The sequence below is a fragment of the Crocuta crocuta genome, unplaced genomic scaffold (assembly GCF_008692635.1).
Source record: "Crocuta crocuta isolate KB4526 unplaced genomic scaffold, BGI_CrCroc_1.0 scaffold70, whole genome shotgun sequence".
NCBI classification, from domain to species: domain Eukaryota; kingdom Metazoa; phylum Chordata; class Mammalia; order Carnivora; family Hyaenidae; genus Crocuta; species Crocuta crocuta.
In genome coordinates, this window is record NW_027528417.1 from 12993042 (window position 1) to 13013851 (window position 20810).

Sequence of the window (20810 nt, forward strand, 5' to 3'; positions counted from 1 at the left end):
GGAAGCTAACTTGTTTCAAACAGCATAGTCAGGATTCATCCCAGGTATGCTTCACCTTAAACCCTTGGGCTCTCCTCTTTACCAAACCACATTCATTAACAAGGCAATGAAAGCTCTTTATTTATAATCAATTAACATTGCTGACTGCCTATACAGTTGACCTTTGAACAACATAGGTTTGAACTGTGTGGGTCCACTCATATGCAGATTTTTTGGTAAATGTAGTACAATACTATAAATGTGTTTCAATTTTCTTAATAATATTTTCTTTTCTCTGGCTTATTTTATTGTAAGAATAAAGTATTTAATACATATATAAAATAGATGTTAGTTGACTGTGTTATGGGTAAGGTTTCTAGTCAACAGTAGGCTCTCAGTAAAGTTTGGGGAGTCAAGAGCTACACATGGATTTTTGACTACAGGGGTGGGGACTCTGTACCCTTACCCCCTTTGTGGTTCAAGGGTCAATTGTCCTGAATTAAAGACATTAAGTAGGTGCTCAGACTATAAAGCCCTCAATAATTATGCCAGTCCTTAAGAGCTTACAATCTAATGTAGGAGAAGGTAAATAAATCAAGTATGATGGTGTGGAGTGATAAATAATAACCTAGAAATTTGTATATAGTGCCATGGAAATCCCAGCTAATGTCTAACATTGATTTAATCCTTACTTTGTATGAGTTTGGGGTATATGTGTTTCATATAAATTATTTTACTTATGCTCACAGTAATTTTGTGAAGAAGGTAGTGTCATTATCCCCATTTTACAGACGAGGGACTAAAGCATAAAAAAATTTAAATAACTTGCCCAATTCTGGAACCAGAATTCAAACTTGCCTGCCTCCAGAGCCCATATTTTTGATGAACCATTCGGCTCTGCTGAAAGGAATTTAAAACCACCTGGGAAGTGAGGCAAGGCTCTGGATAAAATGTGCTTCAAGAAGCTTTTGAAGGATGATCAGGAGATGGCTTGATCCAGAAGGCAGATTTAATTAATTATAGATAGAGGGAACAGCATGTGCAAACACGCATAGAGACATGCACAGAAAGACTTGCTGGAAGACATGTGTTTGCACAGTATGTAAATGGAAATCATGAAAACAGAATTACCATAAAAAGGGAGGATAGCACCCAAGAAGAATTCTGACTCACATTGTTGAGATGGAATTCCAGGCATCAATCCTTTGAAACGCTATCCAGATGCAGAAGCAAGGTTTTAAAAGACCAAATTGTTTTCAGGAGCTGATCTAGGAATTTGAATCAGACCTAGGAATTCTCAGGCACTGAGGTGGAACCATTTGAGCCTAAACTCCTAATGAGTCTGAAGGCGGTGCTGGAAAGTTTGTGGATTTACCCAAAATTTCAGAGTGGAATGCCTCAGAGTGTTTCTAAGGCACGCTTGCCGAGTCCAAATAATTAATCACCCCCTCCCTCACTTTATCATAAGTTCCTTAAACTCCAGGGATGAACTTCTGCTTCTTAGTCTCCCAGCCAAGATAACTTGGCATGATGGTATTATGTCATGGTCCCATCCTGGTCCTGGCACCGAGAAATTGCTCTGTGAATGTTAATTTCATTGTTTATATCCCTTTCCTGAAGACAAACTGCACGTGACCAGGAGTTTTGTCACTACTCCTGTGACCTTACGACTCATTTTAACCACAACGGGGTCTTGATTTCATCTTAAATTTTAAGTGCTGGATTCCTGAACAACAGTGGGCTTCCTATCACACAGGCTGGGAGTTAGAGATGTCATTCTACCCATTACTAGCTGTGCTATCTTACGAAGGTCACTTATCTTTTCTAAAATTCATTTTCTACACCTCTAAAATGAAAATAATAATAATACATGTCTACCTCATAGCATTGTTGTGAATTTTAAAAACAGTACTATAGAGCGCTTAGTAAAATACAAAGCACACATAAAGTACTCAATTGTGCCTCAGTGGCTCAGTCGTTTGGGCATCTGACCCTTGATTTCGGCTCAGGTCATGATTTCATGGTTCGTGGGATCGAGCCCCGTGTTGGGCTTTGCGCTGATGACAAGACGCCTGCTTGGGATTCTCTCTCTCTCTCTCTCTCTCTCTCTCTGCCCTTCTCCCATGTGCATGCTCTCTGTCTCAAATAATAAAAATAAAAACAAAATAAAGTACTCAATTGTTATTAGCTATTAGTGCGAAGGTGATGATGGTGGTGGTGATGATCAAGAAAAAGGAGAGGGAGGAGCGGGGGGCGGAGGAGAAAACAGCAATGAGTAAGAATTCTTTTGAATTCCCTTTAAACATTTTCACAATGTTGACTGAATTAACAAATAAACTCATGAATAAGTGGTTAGAAGTAAATCCACTTGAAGACAACTCCTCAAAACTATTACAGTTTCCAAATATACAAAATCATTCCATTGCAATATCCTAAAAGAATAACATAATCATTAATTCCATATCTATAATACAAGTTTTTGTCTGTTTGCCCGTGTGCTTGTCTGACACAGCTGGGTATACTTCATTATATTGGAAATTATAGTTAAGTTACTCTGAGCGCATCAGCTGTGGGAGTCATGTTATACGCATTTAGATTATCCCGGAGGGAGGAACCAACAGCAAATTCAGATACGAACCCAAGTAAGGAGTCATGAGGGCAGGCACCAAGGATTGTGCTCAAAGTCACTGATTTGCAATCCATTTTCTTCTACGTGGCATACGGAAGGTGTCTCTTTAGAGAAACAATACCAGGTATCCAGTTTAGAAAGAATACCCCCTGATGACCTGCCGAATACTTTCTGGGCCATTATTATGCTCCAGGCTCTACTGGTATGATGGTGAGGCAAACAAATCCCTCCTCCTTCCATTCGTGCATTCTGTAGAGGAAGGCACACCGACGAAGGACATGGACACATAAATACAGAGATCTAGATGAGAGGGAGATGGGAATACCCGTGGCAATAGTATCTAGATAAAGTCAAGAGCTAGTACAAAGGCCCCGAGGTGGGATCCATCAGGTCTCATAAAACAGCAAGGAAGCAGGCATGACCAAAGCAAAGGGACAGAGGCGGCGAGTGGAGGGAGACATGAGCAGAAGCCATATCACGTGCTGGAACAGCCACAATTCCTTTGCAATTTATGGGTATTTTTCACCTTAAGTGGTTGCTATCCTCCACTTCACAGATGGAGAAACCAAGCCCCATAAAGAGACATGCACTGAGTACTAAGTGACAGAGGCAAGGCCAGAACCCAGCTCTTGGGCCCCCAGCCCAGGCCATCACTTCCCATCTAGCTGCTGCTCACACTTACTTTTCCTCCCCAGCCAGCCAGCTTTGCTCTCTGTCACAGCACTACCAGTAAGAGGATAATTTAAAAGCTACACAAAAGAAAAGACTCTTGGCACACCCCATCCTTCTCTCTTTTCCACAAAACGACTGAATAGCTGTTGAATAGCTCTAGTCACCCACAGCGCACCAGGGGCTCACAGGGGGCCCAGCCTCTGAGGAGCTCTCTCCTCCCCTGACTCAACCTTGGGGTATTCACTTGATCAGAAGCCAAAGAAGCTGGCAGGGTAACAAGGCCTAATTTTGAGAGGGCAGCAGAGAGGAAAACACTGTGGGACAAGATGCAACACATGCTCACTTCCTGCCACCTCCATTGCATGCATGCATGCATGTATGTATGTATGTATGTATGTATTTCTTTTTTTTAATGGAAGAGGTGTTTACTCTTCTATGTTAGTTCAGCTCTTTGGGTACAGGAGACACAGCCCAGAGCAGGCAAACCCAAAAAGAAGAGATAGATAAATATTCTGAGGAATCCCACAGAAATCCAACAGCAGGAACCATTGAACAGTTGGGCTTTATGAAAGCTGGAAAACCACAGGGAATGAAAGCTACTCCCTCAGGGGCCGCCTCTGTCATGATTTTTATGTCTCTCCCCACATTGCATCTGTTTTCTCTTGACCTCCATGCTCCTTCTGATACTACCAGTGTTTGCCCCTCTTTAATTCCATCTTTCCCATGAACTCGTTTCCTTCATCCTGAGTGTACGTGAACTTCCAGGTCTACGTTCACAGCCAACTGGCCTCTCTAGCTGTTTCTCCCACTTCAAATCCTCAAGATTACAAATTCTTTTAGTCCAAATCATACCTTTGAGCTGTCTTTGGGGACACAGGCCAGTTAATGGATTAGTTCCTCTTTAGCCAGTCAGCTATGGCCAGGGGCTAAAGTTATGCAGTAGAAAATAGGAACTGCCAGTGAGATGTACCTCAGTCTTCTCTTTCAGAGCTGTTTCAGCTATTCTAATTCTTTCTCTTTCCATACAAATTTTAGAACAATATTGTCTATACTTGCAAAGTATCTTGCTGAGATTTTTGAAAGGAATTATATTAAACCTATATGTCAAATACTGGAAAATTGATATCTTTACTATATTGTGTCTTCCAATCTATGAATAAAGTATGTCTCCCCATTTATTTAGATCTTCTTTGATTACTTTCATCAGAATTTGGTAGCTTTCAGCATGCAAGTCCTGTATAGAAAGGATTTCTTTTCTTGATTATAAATGTTATGCCATTTTTAATTTGTTCTCAATTCTTTAATGCTAGCTTAGAGAAATATAACTGATTTTCATATGTTGATCTTGTACCCTGAAACTTTATTAAAGCAATTTATTAATTCTGGGAATTTTTTTGTAGATTTCTGGGGGTTTTCTACAAAGACTGTCATGCCATCTACAGTTAGGGAGAGTTTTTATTTCTTCCTTTCTTATCTGTGTATCTTTTATTTCCTTTTCTTACCTTATTGTACAGGCTAGATCTCCCAGTACTATGTTGAATACCTGTAGTGAGAGTCTACTCATTTGCCTTCTTCCCAATCTTAAGAAGAAAACACTAATCTTTTTCCACTAGCATAATGTTAATTACAGGTTTTATGTAGATGTTTTTTATCAAATTGAAAAAGTTCCCCTCTTTTATTTTTCTAAGAGCTTTTATCATAAATTGATTGCTGTGTTAAGTTTCATCAAATGTTCCCTCAGCATCAATTGATCTGATCATGTAATTTTTCTTCTGTAGGCAGTTAAAATGGTGGATTACACTGATTAATTTTCCAATATTGAACCAGCCTTACATCCCTAGAATAAACCCTCTTGGTTATGGTATATAATTACTTTTCTATATTGCTGAATTCTATTTGCTAACATTTTGATATGAATTTTTTTCTTATCAAAGAATTTTTCTATATTGCTGAATTCTATTTGCTAACATTTTGATAAGCATTTATATTCATGAGAGAGGTTGGTTTGTAGTTTCATTTTTTAATGTCTTTGTCTGGATTTAGTATCAGATTAATACTGGCCTCACAGAATGCTCTGGGAATTATTTTTTCCTTTTCTATTTTCTGAAGAGGATTATGTAAATTAGCGTTCATTCATCTCTAAACATTTCATAGAATTCTCCAGTGAAACCATCTGGGCCTAGAGATTTCTTTTTTGGGAGGCTTTAATTACAAATTCAATTTCCTAATTGTTATAGGGCTATTCAAATTACCTATTTCATGTTGAGTGAGTTGTGGTCATTTGAATGTTTTGAGGAATTGGGCCATTTCATCTCAGTTGGCAAATTTATGTGCAGAATTTTTAGCTGTAATCACTTATTATTCTGTAGTTTGAAGGGTCCATAGGGATATTCCATTTCATTTCTGATACTGGTAATCTGCATCTTCTCTCTTTTTTCTTTGTCAGCGTTGCTGAAAGTTTCTCAATTTTACTGAACTTAAAAAAGTGCTAACATTTATTTATTTATTTTGAGAAAGGGAGAGAGAGAGCAAGCACCCGTGTGAGCAGAGGAGGTGGGGCGGGGGGAGAAAATCCCAAGCAGGCTCCGTGCGGTCAGCACAGAGCCCAGTGTGGGACTTGATCCCACAAACTGTTAGATCATGACCTGAACCAAATTCAAAAGTCGGATGCTCAAACCAACTGAACCACCCAAACAACTCCGAAATTTTATTGAACTTTTCAGAGAACTTTTGCTTCATTAATTTTCTCAAATTTTTATACTTATTGGCTTCTACTCCTATCCTTATTATTTCCTTCTTTCTGTTCCCATTAAATCTGTTTTCTTGTTGTTGTTCTTGAAACAGGATTTTGGATCATTGGTCTGAGACTTTTCCTCGTATGATGTTAGCATTCTTCCTTTGGTGCTATAAATTTCTCTCTCAGGACTGCGTTAGCTGAATCTCACACATTTTGATACGCCATATTTTTATTTGGATTTAGCTCAATGTACTTTTGATTTCCATTGAAGGTTCCTCTTTGACTCCTGGATTATTTAGAAATATGTTGTGCTGTTTCTAAATGTTCAGAGATTTTCCTGTGATCTTCCAGTTATTAATTCCTTGTCTGGTGACAGAACATACTCTGAATCATTTCAATTCTTTTAAATTTAGTAAGTTTGTTTTGTGGCTCAGGATACGTTGGATCTTGGTAGATGTTCTGTGGGTGATTGAAAAGAACATGTGTTCTGCTTTTACTGGGTGAAATGTTCTATAAATGCTGATTGGGTTCTGTCGGTATGTTGAGTTCATCTAAATCCTCGCTGACTTCCTGCCTCTTTGTCATATCCATTATTAAGAGAATGGTGTTGAAGGCTCTAACCATAATCATGGATTTGTCTATGTCTCCTTCCCATTCTATTTCTAGTTTTTATTTCACATTTCTTGCAGCTCTCTTGTTTAGTCCATACACATTTAGGATTGTTCGCTCTTCTTGGTGGATCGACCCTTTTATCATTCTGCAATTCTCTTTCTGTCCGTTGTAATTTTCTTTGCTTGGATATCTACATTTCTATTAATTCACAGAGCATAGCATTTTAATTTTAAACTTTGTAGTTCTTTCTACTAAAGAGACCAGTGCAGGCAGAGACTCCCTCTTCCTCACATGGTTTACTTTTCTTAGACCTACCCTAAGTTACCTAAAACAGGGTATTTTGGGACAACCTAGATACCTCATAGAGTAAACACAATTTACTGTTGATTATTCAGACAGCATGTTTATTCATAAGAGTCTACAATAGTGGTTTGTATAACAGAGGTAGTGGCCCAAATGCATTGATAGCCTCAATATTAAGATTGAGGTCTTATTTGTTTTCTTTACGAAAACACACATGGCAGGCCCCTAAATAATCAAGATTAAGTTTAAATTATGAGTAAATTATTTCCAGAACCTATTACCTTTCTGAAAAATAGTTTTTTAACTCTTTCTGTCAGAGCTTTCAGTAATGCAAGAAAGAAATGCCTATCGTGGTCAAGAAGGAAACAGAACAGCAGTAGTATGCTGTAAATGGCAAACTCTTTCTAAAATAATGATAATGCCTTCATTTCATGCCTTTGGTATAAATTATGCTACCACAGGGGCACCTGGGTGGCTCAGTCCATTAAGCAACCAACTCTTGGTTTCAGTTCAGGTCATGATCTCATGGTTCTGGGTTTGAGCCCCACACAGGGCTCTGCCCTGGTAGTGCCGAGCCTTCTTGGGATTCTCTCTCTCTCTGCCCCTCCCATGCTTGCGCTCTCTCTCTCAAAATAAATAAATAAACTTAAAAAAATTATCCTACCACAAGTGATTTCAAGATACCAAGGTAAGGTCACTGAACATATAGTTGGAAGAGATGCACATAGTGGCTGTCATGACTGGGGGTCCCTACCACACATCATAGTAAAGGGAATAAAGAGAGGTCCGTGTAAGGTGAAACAGAATGACAAGATGTTGGCAATATATACCCTATTTAAAAGCATTTTGGGGCACCAGTCAGTTAAGTGTCTGAGGGACACTTGTGTCTGACTCTTGATTCGACTCAAGTCACGATCTCACAGTTTGTGGGACCAATCCCACATGTCACTTGGGATTCTCTCTCCCTCTTTCTCTGCCCCTCTCCTGTGTGCACTCTAAATAAATAAATAAATAAATGCTTTAAAAAAATTAAAATAATAAAAGCATTTGAATGACCTATGGATCTCCAACTTGTGACTGCAGGAAAAAATAAGATGCATACTCCTTAGCCTGGCATTCAAAGTTCCGGACTTTCTGGTTCCTTTCTACTTTTCTAGCTTACTTATAGCTCTCTTACTCTTGATCACCATAATCCAGACACGCTGACAGTTTGTGGTTCCCTGAGCCTAGGTCTGTTATTCTACACCTATTCTTCCCTCTTTCTGGGACGTAATTCCCTATCATATATTTTTGGAAATTTCTCTTCCTTCTTTAATCCTGGAAATCCCCTTGATCTAAGTCAACAGTACAAATACAACAAGTTCTATGCTCCCAAAAGAGCATTTGTGGGGCTGTACATCAGCATATATCATACCGTGCTTTCATTTCATTTACATATATCTTCCTTCCCTCAAGACTAAGAAGTCCCTGAACATGAAAATCTTGTCTTTCTGCTTCTGTATTTTCATCACTCAGGGAGAAGTCTGGCTTTTGGGAGGACTTTGGTGAATACACAAATGAATGTATGAATGAGTGAATATAAATACATAAAAACAACAATGATGACAACAACAGTGACAATAAAAGCCAACTCTCCTGTGGCACAGACCATGTGGCAAAGAACTGTGAGCATTCCACATATTTTTAGGTAACTTAACCCTTAGATTAATATCCCATTTTACATCCCTATTTTATAAATGATAAAACTGAGGCCCGGAGGATACGAGAGATTCATATAATCAAGGTCACGTGGCTAGTAAGTGATGGAATTGGGCATTTAGCTGCATCAGACTTCTTTCACCTCTTGGCTCTTTCTGACTCCTCCCTAATTAGTAGCAGCCTTGGGAAAACAAACATTTCCAAGTACATTTGTGACTGCAGTAACTAAATGCCCTCACTGTCCTATAATGCAGATCACTCAGGGACCATTAGCTATCTGGATGCGTCTGCTGCCATGGGGAATTTATAGAGAAAAGCAATGTGTTTAATTAAGTGGTTGTCGAAAACACCCACCCAGTATAAATGGTTTCTGGCAACAGGGGTGAATCTGTTGCTGCCAGAGCCCTGCCCCAGGTCATTAACATCTTAATGGATTTGAGGCAGTTTCCATCTTGAGTGCTTTCACCAAAGGATGCAAGAAGTCTCCTTGGGCTTTGAGCTGCCTGGGGGCCTAGGGAAATGGAGGCAGGACTCAATGGGTGGACCCTGCTAGGGTCAGTGAAGGCCTTCAAACAGAAGAGGACCCAATCAGAATTCAACTCCAGTCAAGTCTGTTATGGGTTCTGAGCACCTACCACATGCCCACAGGCCGGACACCGCTGGGAGGAAGGGCGGAGATGCGCCAGACAAACGTGAACCAGAGTCAGACCCTGTCTCAAGGGGTGCTTTCCTCAACAAGGTACACAGCGAACTGTGCTATGTAGTACAACATGACAGAAAAAAGAAAGAGAAGATTATTCTGGTGGAATTACTATGCAAAGGCTTTATGGACCTAACATCCTGAAGGACAGGAAAGGTCTGAACAAACACAAAGGAGAGAAAGACATACCCAACAAGCAGAGTGAGTGAGGACAATCACAGTGTCAAAGCACAGTGTCAGGAACATTTGGAAACCAGTGGGCAGTTCGATTTGACTGATAATTTGTAAAGGGGTCTAAGAGTAAATGAGGCTGGAGAGGAAAATTCATCCCATGATATGCGGAGTTTTAACGGTGCAGCAGAAGAGTATTTAGGCAGTGAGGAGGCAGTGAAGTCCTCGGCCCATAAGCATGAGAGTAGTCTGGACTAGTGCCTCTCAAACTTTAATGTACATCAGAAGCAACTGGGGATTCAGGTTCAGTACGTCTGGAGTGGCCCTGAGGATTAGTCCTGCTAACGAATCCCTCGGTGATGCTGATCCGCTCATTCCAAGACCAACCTCTGAGGACCAAGTGTCCAGAATAGGTGAATGTACACAAAAATGGGTGGGGTTGGGGGGGAGATACATTTCAGAATGTTATTTTGCATCGAACGTTTATTATTCATGACTAAGAAGGTTAGAAATCCCTGATTGCCAGGTTTTGGGGGGGGGGAGTCTTTCTACTTATTTTTAAATTATAAGTAGCAGTATCTTTCATTACAAAAGTAGTTCAGCACTCCTTAGAATGAGACGGTGACAGGATAAAGTGTGATTGGCCTTAGCTCATCAGTGGCACCCAAGCACCCCAATAGGTACTTGACATTTTAGCTGATTCTGGGAAAAGACTAAATACTGTCAAATGCACAGCACAGGCAAAGTACGATCTGGAGAGGAAAAGGTCCCTGAACCTGCCGGATGAAATCTCTGCCCTCCTCCCTGGAACAACAGACAACCAACAAAGAAACCAGACACAGGCGCAAATATCAGGTACGCAATTGAAACTGCGGCCATCGCTGTATCGGGAGATGAAAATTCACAAAAAGCAGCACGAGCCATGTGATGAGAAGACAAGGAGGCAGGGAGAGGGGTCCTGTGAAGTCAAGACCTCCCGTGACCCTTAAGAAGTGGTTGCCCTTAGGCAGGTCATTTAATCTCTGGGTTTCTTCATCCATAAAATAAAGCCAATAGTTCCTCCTGGACTCCTCCCCGGGGCCTGTCTGAGGATCAAATGTGAGAGCAGGTATGAAAGTGATCACTCACAGCGCTGCTTTGGGGGTCGGTGTGCTCCAGAGGTGCTCTAGGCGTGGGAGATACTTCCAGGTCGTGTGTACCTCAACATCCCTTTCTCTCTTGGGATGCCTTTCTTTTCATTTAAACTGCTAGGATAGCTCTTTCTTCTGGGAAATCTTTCAAAATTAGGCAGAGATCTCCTGCATGCTTCCATGTACCCCGCCAAGCCCAAGAAACAATTCTTTTAGCAAAAGTGGGGGCAGCAGAATGCATCAGAGCCCCCCCCCCACCTGCTACTATGCAGTCCTGTGACTCTTCCACGCCTTGATTATCACCTGCAAACTGCAGGTAATGTTAACTACCTCAGATAATTGCTCGGAAGTCAGGATTAAATGAAGAAGAGCATGTTTACCCACAAAGTGCTGTAGAATATTACTTATTTTCTTTGTCAAAAAATAAATGGAGAATGCCTTAATGTATTTTCATTTCTCTTTCCAATCAGGCGGTCTTACTCTGAACTACTGGTATATAGCCCTTACTGAATGCTTCGATTTTAAAAGAATAATATAAATCCTTGGGGGTGGCTGGGCGGCTCAGTCAGTTGAGCATCTGACTTCAGCTCAAGTTATGATCCCATGGTTTGTGGGTTTGAGCCCCACATCAGGCTTTGTGCTGACACTGTAGAGCCTGCTTTGGATCCTCTGTCTCCCTCTCTGTCTGCCCCTAACCCAAATGCAGTCTCTCTCTCAAAAATAAATAAACATTAAACAATTTTTTTTAAATCTATAATCCCTTAAATTTATGTAACCACTGACAGTTTGGAAAATAATCATCTAATAATAGGCGAATGATCAAGTAACTTTAAAACACCTATGTGATAACAAGAAAAAAAACTAAAGGAAGTGCCATTTAGAGATCATCAAAACCATATGTGCTATACCAATCTAATGGTAAATGGAAGGAAATCACTTATCAGAATACTTGGTACAATTTAAATGTTATTTATTAATATTATGACAATCTTTGCCCAAGATGCATGGAGAAAAGCTGGAATGAAAAAATACACCCAAACTTAACAGTGGTTGTGCTTCTTTCAAAAGCAGTGAATTTCTAATGGACTAATGACTGCAGTAAAACAAATGCCCTAATTAAAAAACCAAATGGCAAAACCTACTTAAGTTTACCGAGGTACACTGATCGTGAGTAGCAGAGCCAGGATTCAGACCCAAGGCTTCGGACTCCAAATTTAAGACTCTTTCTCTGACACCAAGCTGCCTCCTCGACTTTACTTCCATTCTACCATCTATATGTCCAACGAAGCCAGTAAATTGGATTTCACATATTTATTATACCAAAGTGCTAGGATATAAACCGTGGTGGGTTTAGGGGAAGGTAGGCAATGAGACACACTGTAAGTATGTTCCACAACTTGAAGACTGAGAGTTACTTGACCCTCTAGCCACCAGAGGCAAGTCTTCCCATTTAGGAACAAGAGGAATGAGAACAGCCCCCCCAACCACTTCAGACTAATGTGCTGAAAGGAAGATCCCATCTCCTCCTGCCTCCTTAAGCACCATATACAAAGACATCTTGAGTACATTCTGCTGAAGAGCCACTTCATTGCCATTACAACACAATTTTTAGACTTTGGGGAGTGTCAAGATGTTCTCCTTGGTGCCGGTTTAATGGATCACTTCTGAAAGTGTACACACAATTTCTTCAAAAAGTTCTCTCCCAGAAGGGTCAAGAAGGACAATAAGAGGAGGAGATAAAGTTAACAAAGATACCATCTTGTCTTTATAGCTGGGGAGGCATACGGAGCTCCGGGATGGGCTGGACTGGAGGTCTGGGTCCTAAGTGGCGTCTGCTTAGGGTGCTATTCTTAATGGTTTCCACTAACTGGGATCTACCCGGACTTGATGGTTGCATCTCTCCTGTTCTCCTTTCGTCCTCTCTCTCCATCCTCCTCATACCCTACACCCAAGCGCCTTCAAACTAATTTTTCTTCTAATTTTACTGAATAATATACCAATATAAATTTAGAACATCACAAAGCAGCTCATTCGAGTTTGGGCGATATCTCTTAGAAAATGCTTTTACTGATTTAATGTTATTTTACACCCTTAGCTTCTATGGAAGGCAAGGCTGTAAGAAACAAGCATGTCAGAATTACTGTCCCTTTTGAACAAACTACTTAAGATAGTATCTGGATGCGTATATAAAACCATCCATTCACCATCTCCAGGTGGATGCCCGATGGCCACCTCAGACACATTTGTTCCCCAAAACTGTACTCAGCAAGTTCTATAAAAAGCGATTGATAAGATTGTTGGGATAATTAAATAAGACTGCACGCACAAAGTTTCTTCTGCAACATTCGGCATATGGCCGTTTCTTAATAAAGTAGAGTTATTGTTTCCTTCTAAGCCTGGAATAGCGGCCCAGTGAACCCATCAGTCTCCCAGGCCAAAGCCCAAGAGTTGGCCTGAACTCCTGCCTCACAGACAACTAAACACAGAGAGCCACAAAGTCCTGTGCTGTCCGTGATTAGGTTGCCTCTCAGTCTCACATGCACCCTTCTGGCTATGCTCTATGATAAACAACAGAATTCGGTTACACATTTTTAAAAAAAATTTTTTAATGTTTTATTCATTTCTGAGAGAGAGAGAGAGAGACAGAGACTGTGTGAACAGGGGAGGGTCAGAGAGAGAGAGGGAGACACAGAATCTGAAGTAGGCTCCAGGCTCTGAGCTGGCTGTCAGCACACAGCCCGACGCGGGGCTCAAACCCATGAAACATGAGATCACGACCTGAGCCGAAGTCAGACTCTTAACCGACTGAGCCACCCAGGCGCCCCACGTTTATTCTTTAAAGTGTGCGCCAGGTTATGTTTTTGCAGAAAAGAGCACAAGAGGATTGTAGCAGGAAGAATAGGCTTTTTATAATTCCCAGCTGGGGCTGGGGGTCAGCAGTGTAGGTGGGAGAACACAGTGCCTTCTGCCCTCGCCTTGGGCCCCAGGAACAGACCCTCAGGAACCTTGCAGCCTCTGCTTGGCATTAAGTGTTCCTCAGCTTCCCGTCCAGAGTGCACCTATTCTTCAGTGAAGAAGGTGACATTTGTGGAACTGGTCAATAGTTTTTAAGCACTGGAACGCTATTTCCTCAATTTTTGTTCTATGTATTCACAACACCACAGCCACAGACATGGCATACTTGTAAGTTTAATCTCCATTGTTAACATATTCACTTTTGCTTTCTAAAGTTTAGACAATCAAGGAAGCAATACGTTGAACTCTGACCTCTAGTGTTTGCTGACTACCTTGGTAGAATCACTGCTCCCAGGGTCAATTCCAAGCCATGTACATGAACTTGCTGAATGTACAGTGGAGAAGAGAGGTACCGTAGCATGCCATCACATAGTATTTCCACTACACAAGCATAATAGGCATAAATAACCCCAACACCAAATGCAACAGCAAAATGAAGTAAAAAAATCAGAAAGCAAGGAGTTTTGAATACATGACCTTTGTTTTAAATTTAATTTACTTGGTATGACATTTTATGTTTTAATAATTAGCAATCAACTCTCAAGCTTCCCGAAACTGTGACGGTCACCTCTCCTAAGCCAGTGCAAACCAGCTCCGGCACACCACTGGATTAGCCCTTCGCTGATATTGCACAAGTATCTAATTTGGCAGCCAGCCTTCCCGCCATCCATTGTTCCTTCACATTTCAAACATGTACAGGCCATACACCCTCATCCATAATTCCAAATTCAATAAAGCCCTGAAAATGGCAGCCATGGCGCAGGCACACGTTGTGCTAAAACCAGTTCTGGAACAACATGCAGCCATCTATTCGACTTTTTTGTTTTAACGTTTTATTTATTTCTGAGTGAGAGAGAGAGAGAGAGAGAGAGAGAGCGCATGAGCAGGGGAGGGTCAGAGAGACAGGGAGACACAGAATCTGAAGCAGGCTCCAGACTCTGAGCTGTCAGCACAGAGCCCGACTCAGGGCTCAAACTCACAAACCATGAGATGACGACCTGAGTGGAAGTCGGACGCTTAATCGACTGAGCCACCCAGGCGCCCCATCAACTTTGAATATCACATGTTCTCTTAGGAGGCTGTTGCAGGCCTCTACTTGTAGAATAAAATAAAATGTGTATGTATTGTTTTACCTTTCTAAAATCTGAAAAATTCTCAGTCTGATTCCTATCAGATTCCAGGGGTTTAGATAAGGGATTGTGGGCCTTCAGTAGTCTTTATAAAATAGAAATATAATCATACTTTATCACCCGTCAGTGCCTCCCCATTGCCTATAAGAACTTAGAATCTAAGTTCTTAAATATGGTACACAAGGCCGTTGAGCACTCATGATAGTCCCCACATCAAACCATGGCTCTGACCAACCATGACTGAAGGTTAAGCTGTGATGAGTCACACCTACACCTTACATCCTTTGGGAAAAAATCAGACCCCGGCTAGTACAGGAGTACAGTCTGCCATCCTTGCTTTATCCCTCATGTGATCTCACCTGTCCACTTCCTCGTCCCTCATCTCCATTTCTCATCTGTCACATGGCAATCACAAAACCAGCAGGGTTGTAGCAAACATAAAGCAAGTTCATGGTCATGAAGTCATTCTGTAATGTGCTATATACATTGGAAGGGTTTTCACTCTTATCATTCTGAAACTGGAATACTTGTTTGAAAGCAAACGTTCTTTCAACTGTTGGATGAGTAACTAGGGATTTCTCATCTCTGTAAAAGGAGCTCACCACTGACGTGCAGAAGCCCAGTCACTGCTGTAACACACAACAGAGTTACGCATGGTTGGTGCATTTGGGGAAGCTAGTGTACAGTATAGCCTCTGTAACTCTGAAGAACTGAATGGATGGCTCTCGTCCTATTAGAAAAAAAGGGAAAAGGACAAGAGTAGCCCCAGGCTCTCACCTCTCTGGGCCTGTAGGTTTATTGGTTTCTTAAGTTTTTTCTTTTGTTTTGTTTGGCTGTTGTTATTTTGGAGGTTTTGTTCTGATACTGATTGCTTTTGTTGCTTTTGCCTTTCCTACATTGGTGCACTACAAACAAACAAAGACTTAAGTGTGAAAGGTTATTCAAAACCTCTATGCATGCCCTTCCTTTGACAAATGCCTCCCCCATCTTCTTCATGAACAGTTACAAGACAACAGTCTGAACCAGCTTTAAGGATTAAGAGGCAAAGAAAAGCAACTGGCAAATTATTACTACGGTAGAAATGACTGGATTCAGATATTTCTTGAAAGTAGCTTTAGATGGATTGGGAAGAGGTATAAAATGACTTTGGCAGAGAGGAGGATCAAAAAGTCACAAAAGAACTACCATCAAAAGAGGAGAGATAGTTCCAAAGTGCAGTGGAAGAAAGTCTGACACCAAATGACAATGATTGCCTAAAAGTCCACGTGTACAGGATACATCACTCGTTACCGTCTGTAATATAAATGTATATACCATAAAGCAAAAGAGACATAGGAAACTAGTTGCCAGGCAGTCCCCACCAACTCTTCAAGCTTCCTATTCGGTTCAGAGCTAGGTGCAAAACTTGGGTCTTGGGGCACACCTGTTCAGATTCATCGAAAACTGGTGGTTTTATCAATCATCCCAGTTGATGATAAATCAAACCAACAGAATTATGGTGCTAAGTCTTAATATAGATCACACAGTCTGATTTATCTCAGGACAAATGATATCTAAAGACCTTTATAATCACAAAACAAAAACATTCCAAATAAAAAAAAAGCCAAATTTCTATACAAATAAGACCAAACAATTAAAGCCTCTACCATTAAAGAAAATACTGATTCTATTATTTGAGAATTCAAAAAGCTACCACTGGATTTTCAAAGACCACATTTGTGCATTCTTTCTTATAAATGAAATGCACTATAGGAACAAAATAGGTTACGTATCTCCTTCTGATCAGACCTTCAGAATTCAAGTAGACATCTGTCCTAATCAAGGCAGACTTTTTTATCTGAACAAGTCAAATTTTACTTTGCAGGTGACGTGTGCAAAGAGGGGGTGGTGAAAGTGAATAAGCAAAAACCCCGAATCATAGAGACTTTTTTTTCATTAGAGATAACCCAGAGATGAAAGAGCTGGAGATGGATAGGACAAAAATAAAGGCAGAGGCTAACAAACAAACAAAAACAAAGGGCCTTTAGCAACAGCTATAACTTGTGAACAGAGATAGGACACTGATGTCTGATGAAAATCCACCATGTGCTGGGGACTTTGCTAAGAGTTTTACCATGTTGTCTCACTTAGCCCTTGTCACAAGTCCTCAGGTACTTTTCACCATCTCCAGTTTATACATGAAGAAACAAATGCCTAGACATGGTCAGGTTGTCTTTCCAATCTCATTTTCACTCAATTCTTAGAACTCATTTGAAACGATAATGTACTATGGCGGTCAGTCAGGCAGATAGACCCACAAGTGATCTGGTTCTACATTCCACTGACTGAGAGATTTTGTTCTGCTGGCCCAGATGACTGAACATTCAAGTGCTGCCTTTACCACCCCCACCCTCCTAAAACTCAGTCAAAGAAAATATCCTGCCCAGGAGTGAAAGATTAAATCATTCTTTACTCAAGACAGAGGAATTACTGAACTTCTCTGCTGGAGCCTCTGGAGCCAGAAAACTTACTGAGCATCCAGAATGAAGTCCTACCTACCTTCTCCATTTAGTGTTATGTATTCTGTAGCAGAAAAGAGGTGCCTCTTTCTCTTATTATGTGAATATATTACTTATTATTATACCATGGCATTCCTAATATCCTCTTGGTCAGTGAAGAAAAAGTCATAGACACTAGGATTTCAGGGCAAGACACAAGGTAACTATCTTCACGACGTCATTTGCAATGAAAGCCCTGAGAGCTAAGATAAGCCTCAGGGGTGAATGGAGAACTTATTGAAGGAATAAAGTCTCAAGTTCTATACTTGGTTTTTAACCTAACTGGACTGGTGGCCTGTCTTTTCTGTCCTGCATGATTTTGCTGGTTTCACTTCTCATGTTATTGGACATTAGATAAAATTCAAATTGTGTATAATGACCTCATTTGTCTTTTCCAGCCTTCCTTTCCACCGTACCCAGAGTGGGATGGTTAGTAGCCTTATGTAGCTGGAATGAGAGTGCCTGTAAGAGACAGAGACTGCGACCAGAGAGACCAGTAAAGAGTCCAGGCTACAGTCCTTGAGGACTATGATGAACGCCTGACCTAAGGGAGTCACAGTGATAGCTGACTATGCCCAGAAAACTGTTGTAGGAGTCAACCTTGTCATACATCGGCACCACAAAACTTTACTAACAGGGATATGCCAACCAATGATCTTACCTGGCATCCAGAAGAAATTCTGCCATAGATCTCTCTCCTATTCAGTTACAGCGGTGTCAAGGAGAATGCTAGATCTCCATGGCCCCTCACGTAGCCATAACTACTCACTCTGTCATGAGCCAGAAGCCTTGAATGGTCTCTCCAGGAGTCTTCGCTATGTGGCCTTTCAAGTCTTCCATGGCAGTCTCAATGGCCCCCGGCTGAGTGGGACAAAGAAAATACCTAGTTTAGAGAAAACCGAGCCCTCTTTGTGCTTATGACTAGTGAGTATAACCCATAGCCTTCTCCAAAAAGCTGATGGGAAAGGTAGCTCTTGCATTTGTCTGTCTGTTCTAGCCACAGCCTGCCAGAGAGCTTAGACTTGAACTCTGGTATTTAGTAAACTCCTTGGGTGGGACCAAAGCAATCCAAGTCCTGTCTTCCATGATCTTACCCACACTTTATCACAGAAATGAAGACAGTCCTTTTCAGGGGGTCAGTTTTCCCAAACAAACACGTTTATCCGAAAGTCCAAAGCATTTAGCAATATATCCATTTTCAAAAGCAAACCTTTCTCTCTTCAAAGAGCACCTGGCAATAACACACCTAAGAGAAGTCTTTTTTCTAATACTCACCATCATATTAGCTGATTCTGGGAAATTAACATTTTGGTCTCCTTTCCTTGCTCTCTTCACCCTTCTCCCAACAGGTGCTTCGACTTATGGGCCTACCTCTAGCTTAAAAGTTGATTAACCCTTTCCCTGATAAGAAATTCATAGACCTCTAATTCCTAAACTTCAGGACACATCCAAACCAAAAACACAGAGGTATGGGCACTGTTCTCAGAGTTTCTGATTTAGTAGGTCTGAAGTAGGCCTGAGAACTTGCATTTCCAACAGGCTTCCAGGTGATGCTGTTGGTGCACGACTGTACTGAGAGCTATTGTTCTCCAGACAGTTATTCTCAACCTTGGCTACCTATCAAATCACGAGGGGAGCTTTTAAAAACCCTAATGCCCAGGCTGCACACCAGGGGAATCACAGCAGATACTCAGTGGGTATCGGCCATGTGGGACCCACATATCATCATATCGGGATTTTTGAAGGCCTCCCAGATGACTCCAATGTGCAGCAAAGGTTGAGAATCACTGCATCCCAAGAATTAACAAGGCTGCTTTCTAGGTGTGGAAACGGGGGCTAGTACAGGGAAGTAAGTTGTCAAGTACACTCAGCTAAGAAGTCGTGGAGCCAAGATGAGAAAACAAACATTCCATTGCCCCACCTACAAATGCAGTCCTGGCCTCATTCCCAGCCCCGAGCTACTGACAAGCAGGTTCCCAGTTCCTGAATATTCTCCATATAATATATGGACTTTATAATATATAATATAATAATAGGACTTTAATACTAACTACCCAATCATCTCTAAATATTAACAGCCCCCTAATCCTCCCCACCTGAGACCTTTCGGTCACAAAAGGAAAGAGGGACACTAGCCTGGCCTAGGATCCATTCCCATTCACATGTCTTTTCCTCTCAGAGCTAGGGTGGGGGTAGGATTTGAGTTTGTTTGCTTTCTCAGGCTATGATAAAAGGCTATGAAACATTTTGGCCACAAAAATCCATTGGTTAAAAAAAAAAAAAAACTTATGAGAATCCATATATGAAAAACGGAAAAGAATGGCCCTACTTCAGATAAAGTGGCAGAAAATGGTGCAGAGCCTTACCCCCTCCCTCACCATTCACTCAGCACAGCCCAAGTCATTCAGGAAATGTCCACTGAACAGAGTCAAGTGACTGCGGATCCTATTCCATATCTGTCATAAATGAATTCTATAACCTCCAGCCAATTATTTGAGTTTTCTTGGCCTCCGTTTCCTTATCTATAAAGACAACCGAGGAGACAGAACCAAAGGTTTCTGAGCCAAGCGGATGATGAAAGCCTCCTGGAAGCTTTTAAGAAAATAAGATCACAGCCCTTACACCGAGACATTCTGATTTTCTCATTGTAACACATTTCCTGTTGAATTGAACAGTCAGCCGGTGGACTGAATGATTTCTGACTCCGCTGTCATCCTCTGCGGCTGGTTCATGGTTGTCAGAGAGCGACCATGGCAGCCCGTGGCTGCTGGAAGCTGTGAGTCATAAAAGCAGTAAGTTCTGGAGTATTAATCAAGTGTGCCTTGAACACCCACTGACAAAGAAGGCTGCGCCAGCATCATGGTCCCAGAGACCCTACTGGCAGGACCAAATAATGCGGTAGGGAAATTCCCCATCATCCCGTGACAATGCTCCCAGCCCCCACCCCGAACTGCCCGTGATGCAGCCGACTGCACCAGGCCCACTGCTCAACATCCTACTTTCTTTGATGACTCATCAGGTGATTTTTCCTGTCTCTCTTCTTATATTTACATGACTTCTTCCTCAGCTAATATAACTCATTAGTGAAACTAAGACTTTTCAGAAGAAGAAAAAAGACTGTAAGGGAAACTGGAGACTAATGAAACAGTCCAAAAATAAGCATTGTGTTGAATGCTTTTACACCGGGCACTTTGCCAAAACATGTGAAGATGAATATAAAACCGTAGACTTTTTCAAAACCTTACGTGTCTTCCCTGTGGAAGGCAATTGACAAAATCTATCAAAATGATCTATTCTTTGATCGACACATTCCACTTCTGTGAAGTTATACTACGGATGTCTTTGCATTTGTGCAAAATGACAGCCGTCTACACAGCGTCCACTGCAGCCTTGTTTGTGGATAGCAAAGTTTTGAAAACAATGCAAATATCTATCAATAGGGGACTTGTTAGATGTACCACAGGACAGAGCCATTCAATGGAATACAATGCAAAGAT

At 41.3% G+C, this 20810-nt stretch overlaps 1 protein-coding gene across 1 annotated transcript in view; it reads right to left on the reverse strand.

Moving 5' to 3' along the window:
* Positions 1–20810, reverse strand: part of TPRG1 (tumor protein p63 regulated 1) — a 144442-nt gene that overhangs the window by 85682 nt on the left and 37950 nt on the right. Inside the window, exon 3 of the mRNA XM_077754545.1 lies at positions 18083–18174. Coding sequence (XP_077610671.1) covers positions 18083–18174 — 92 coding nt within the window. The remainder of the gene's footprint in view (positions 1–18082; positions 18175–20810) is intronic.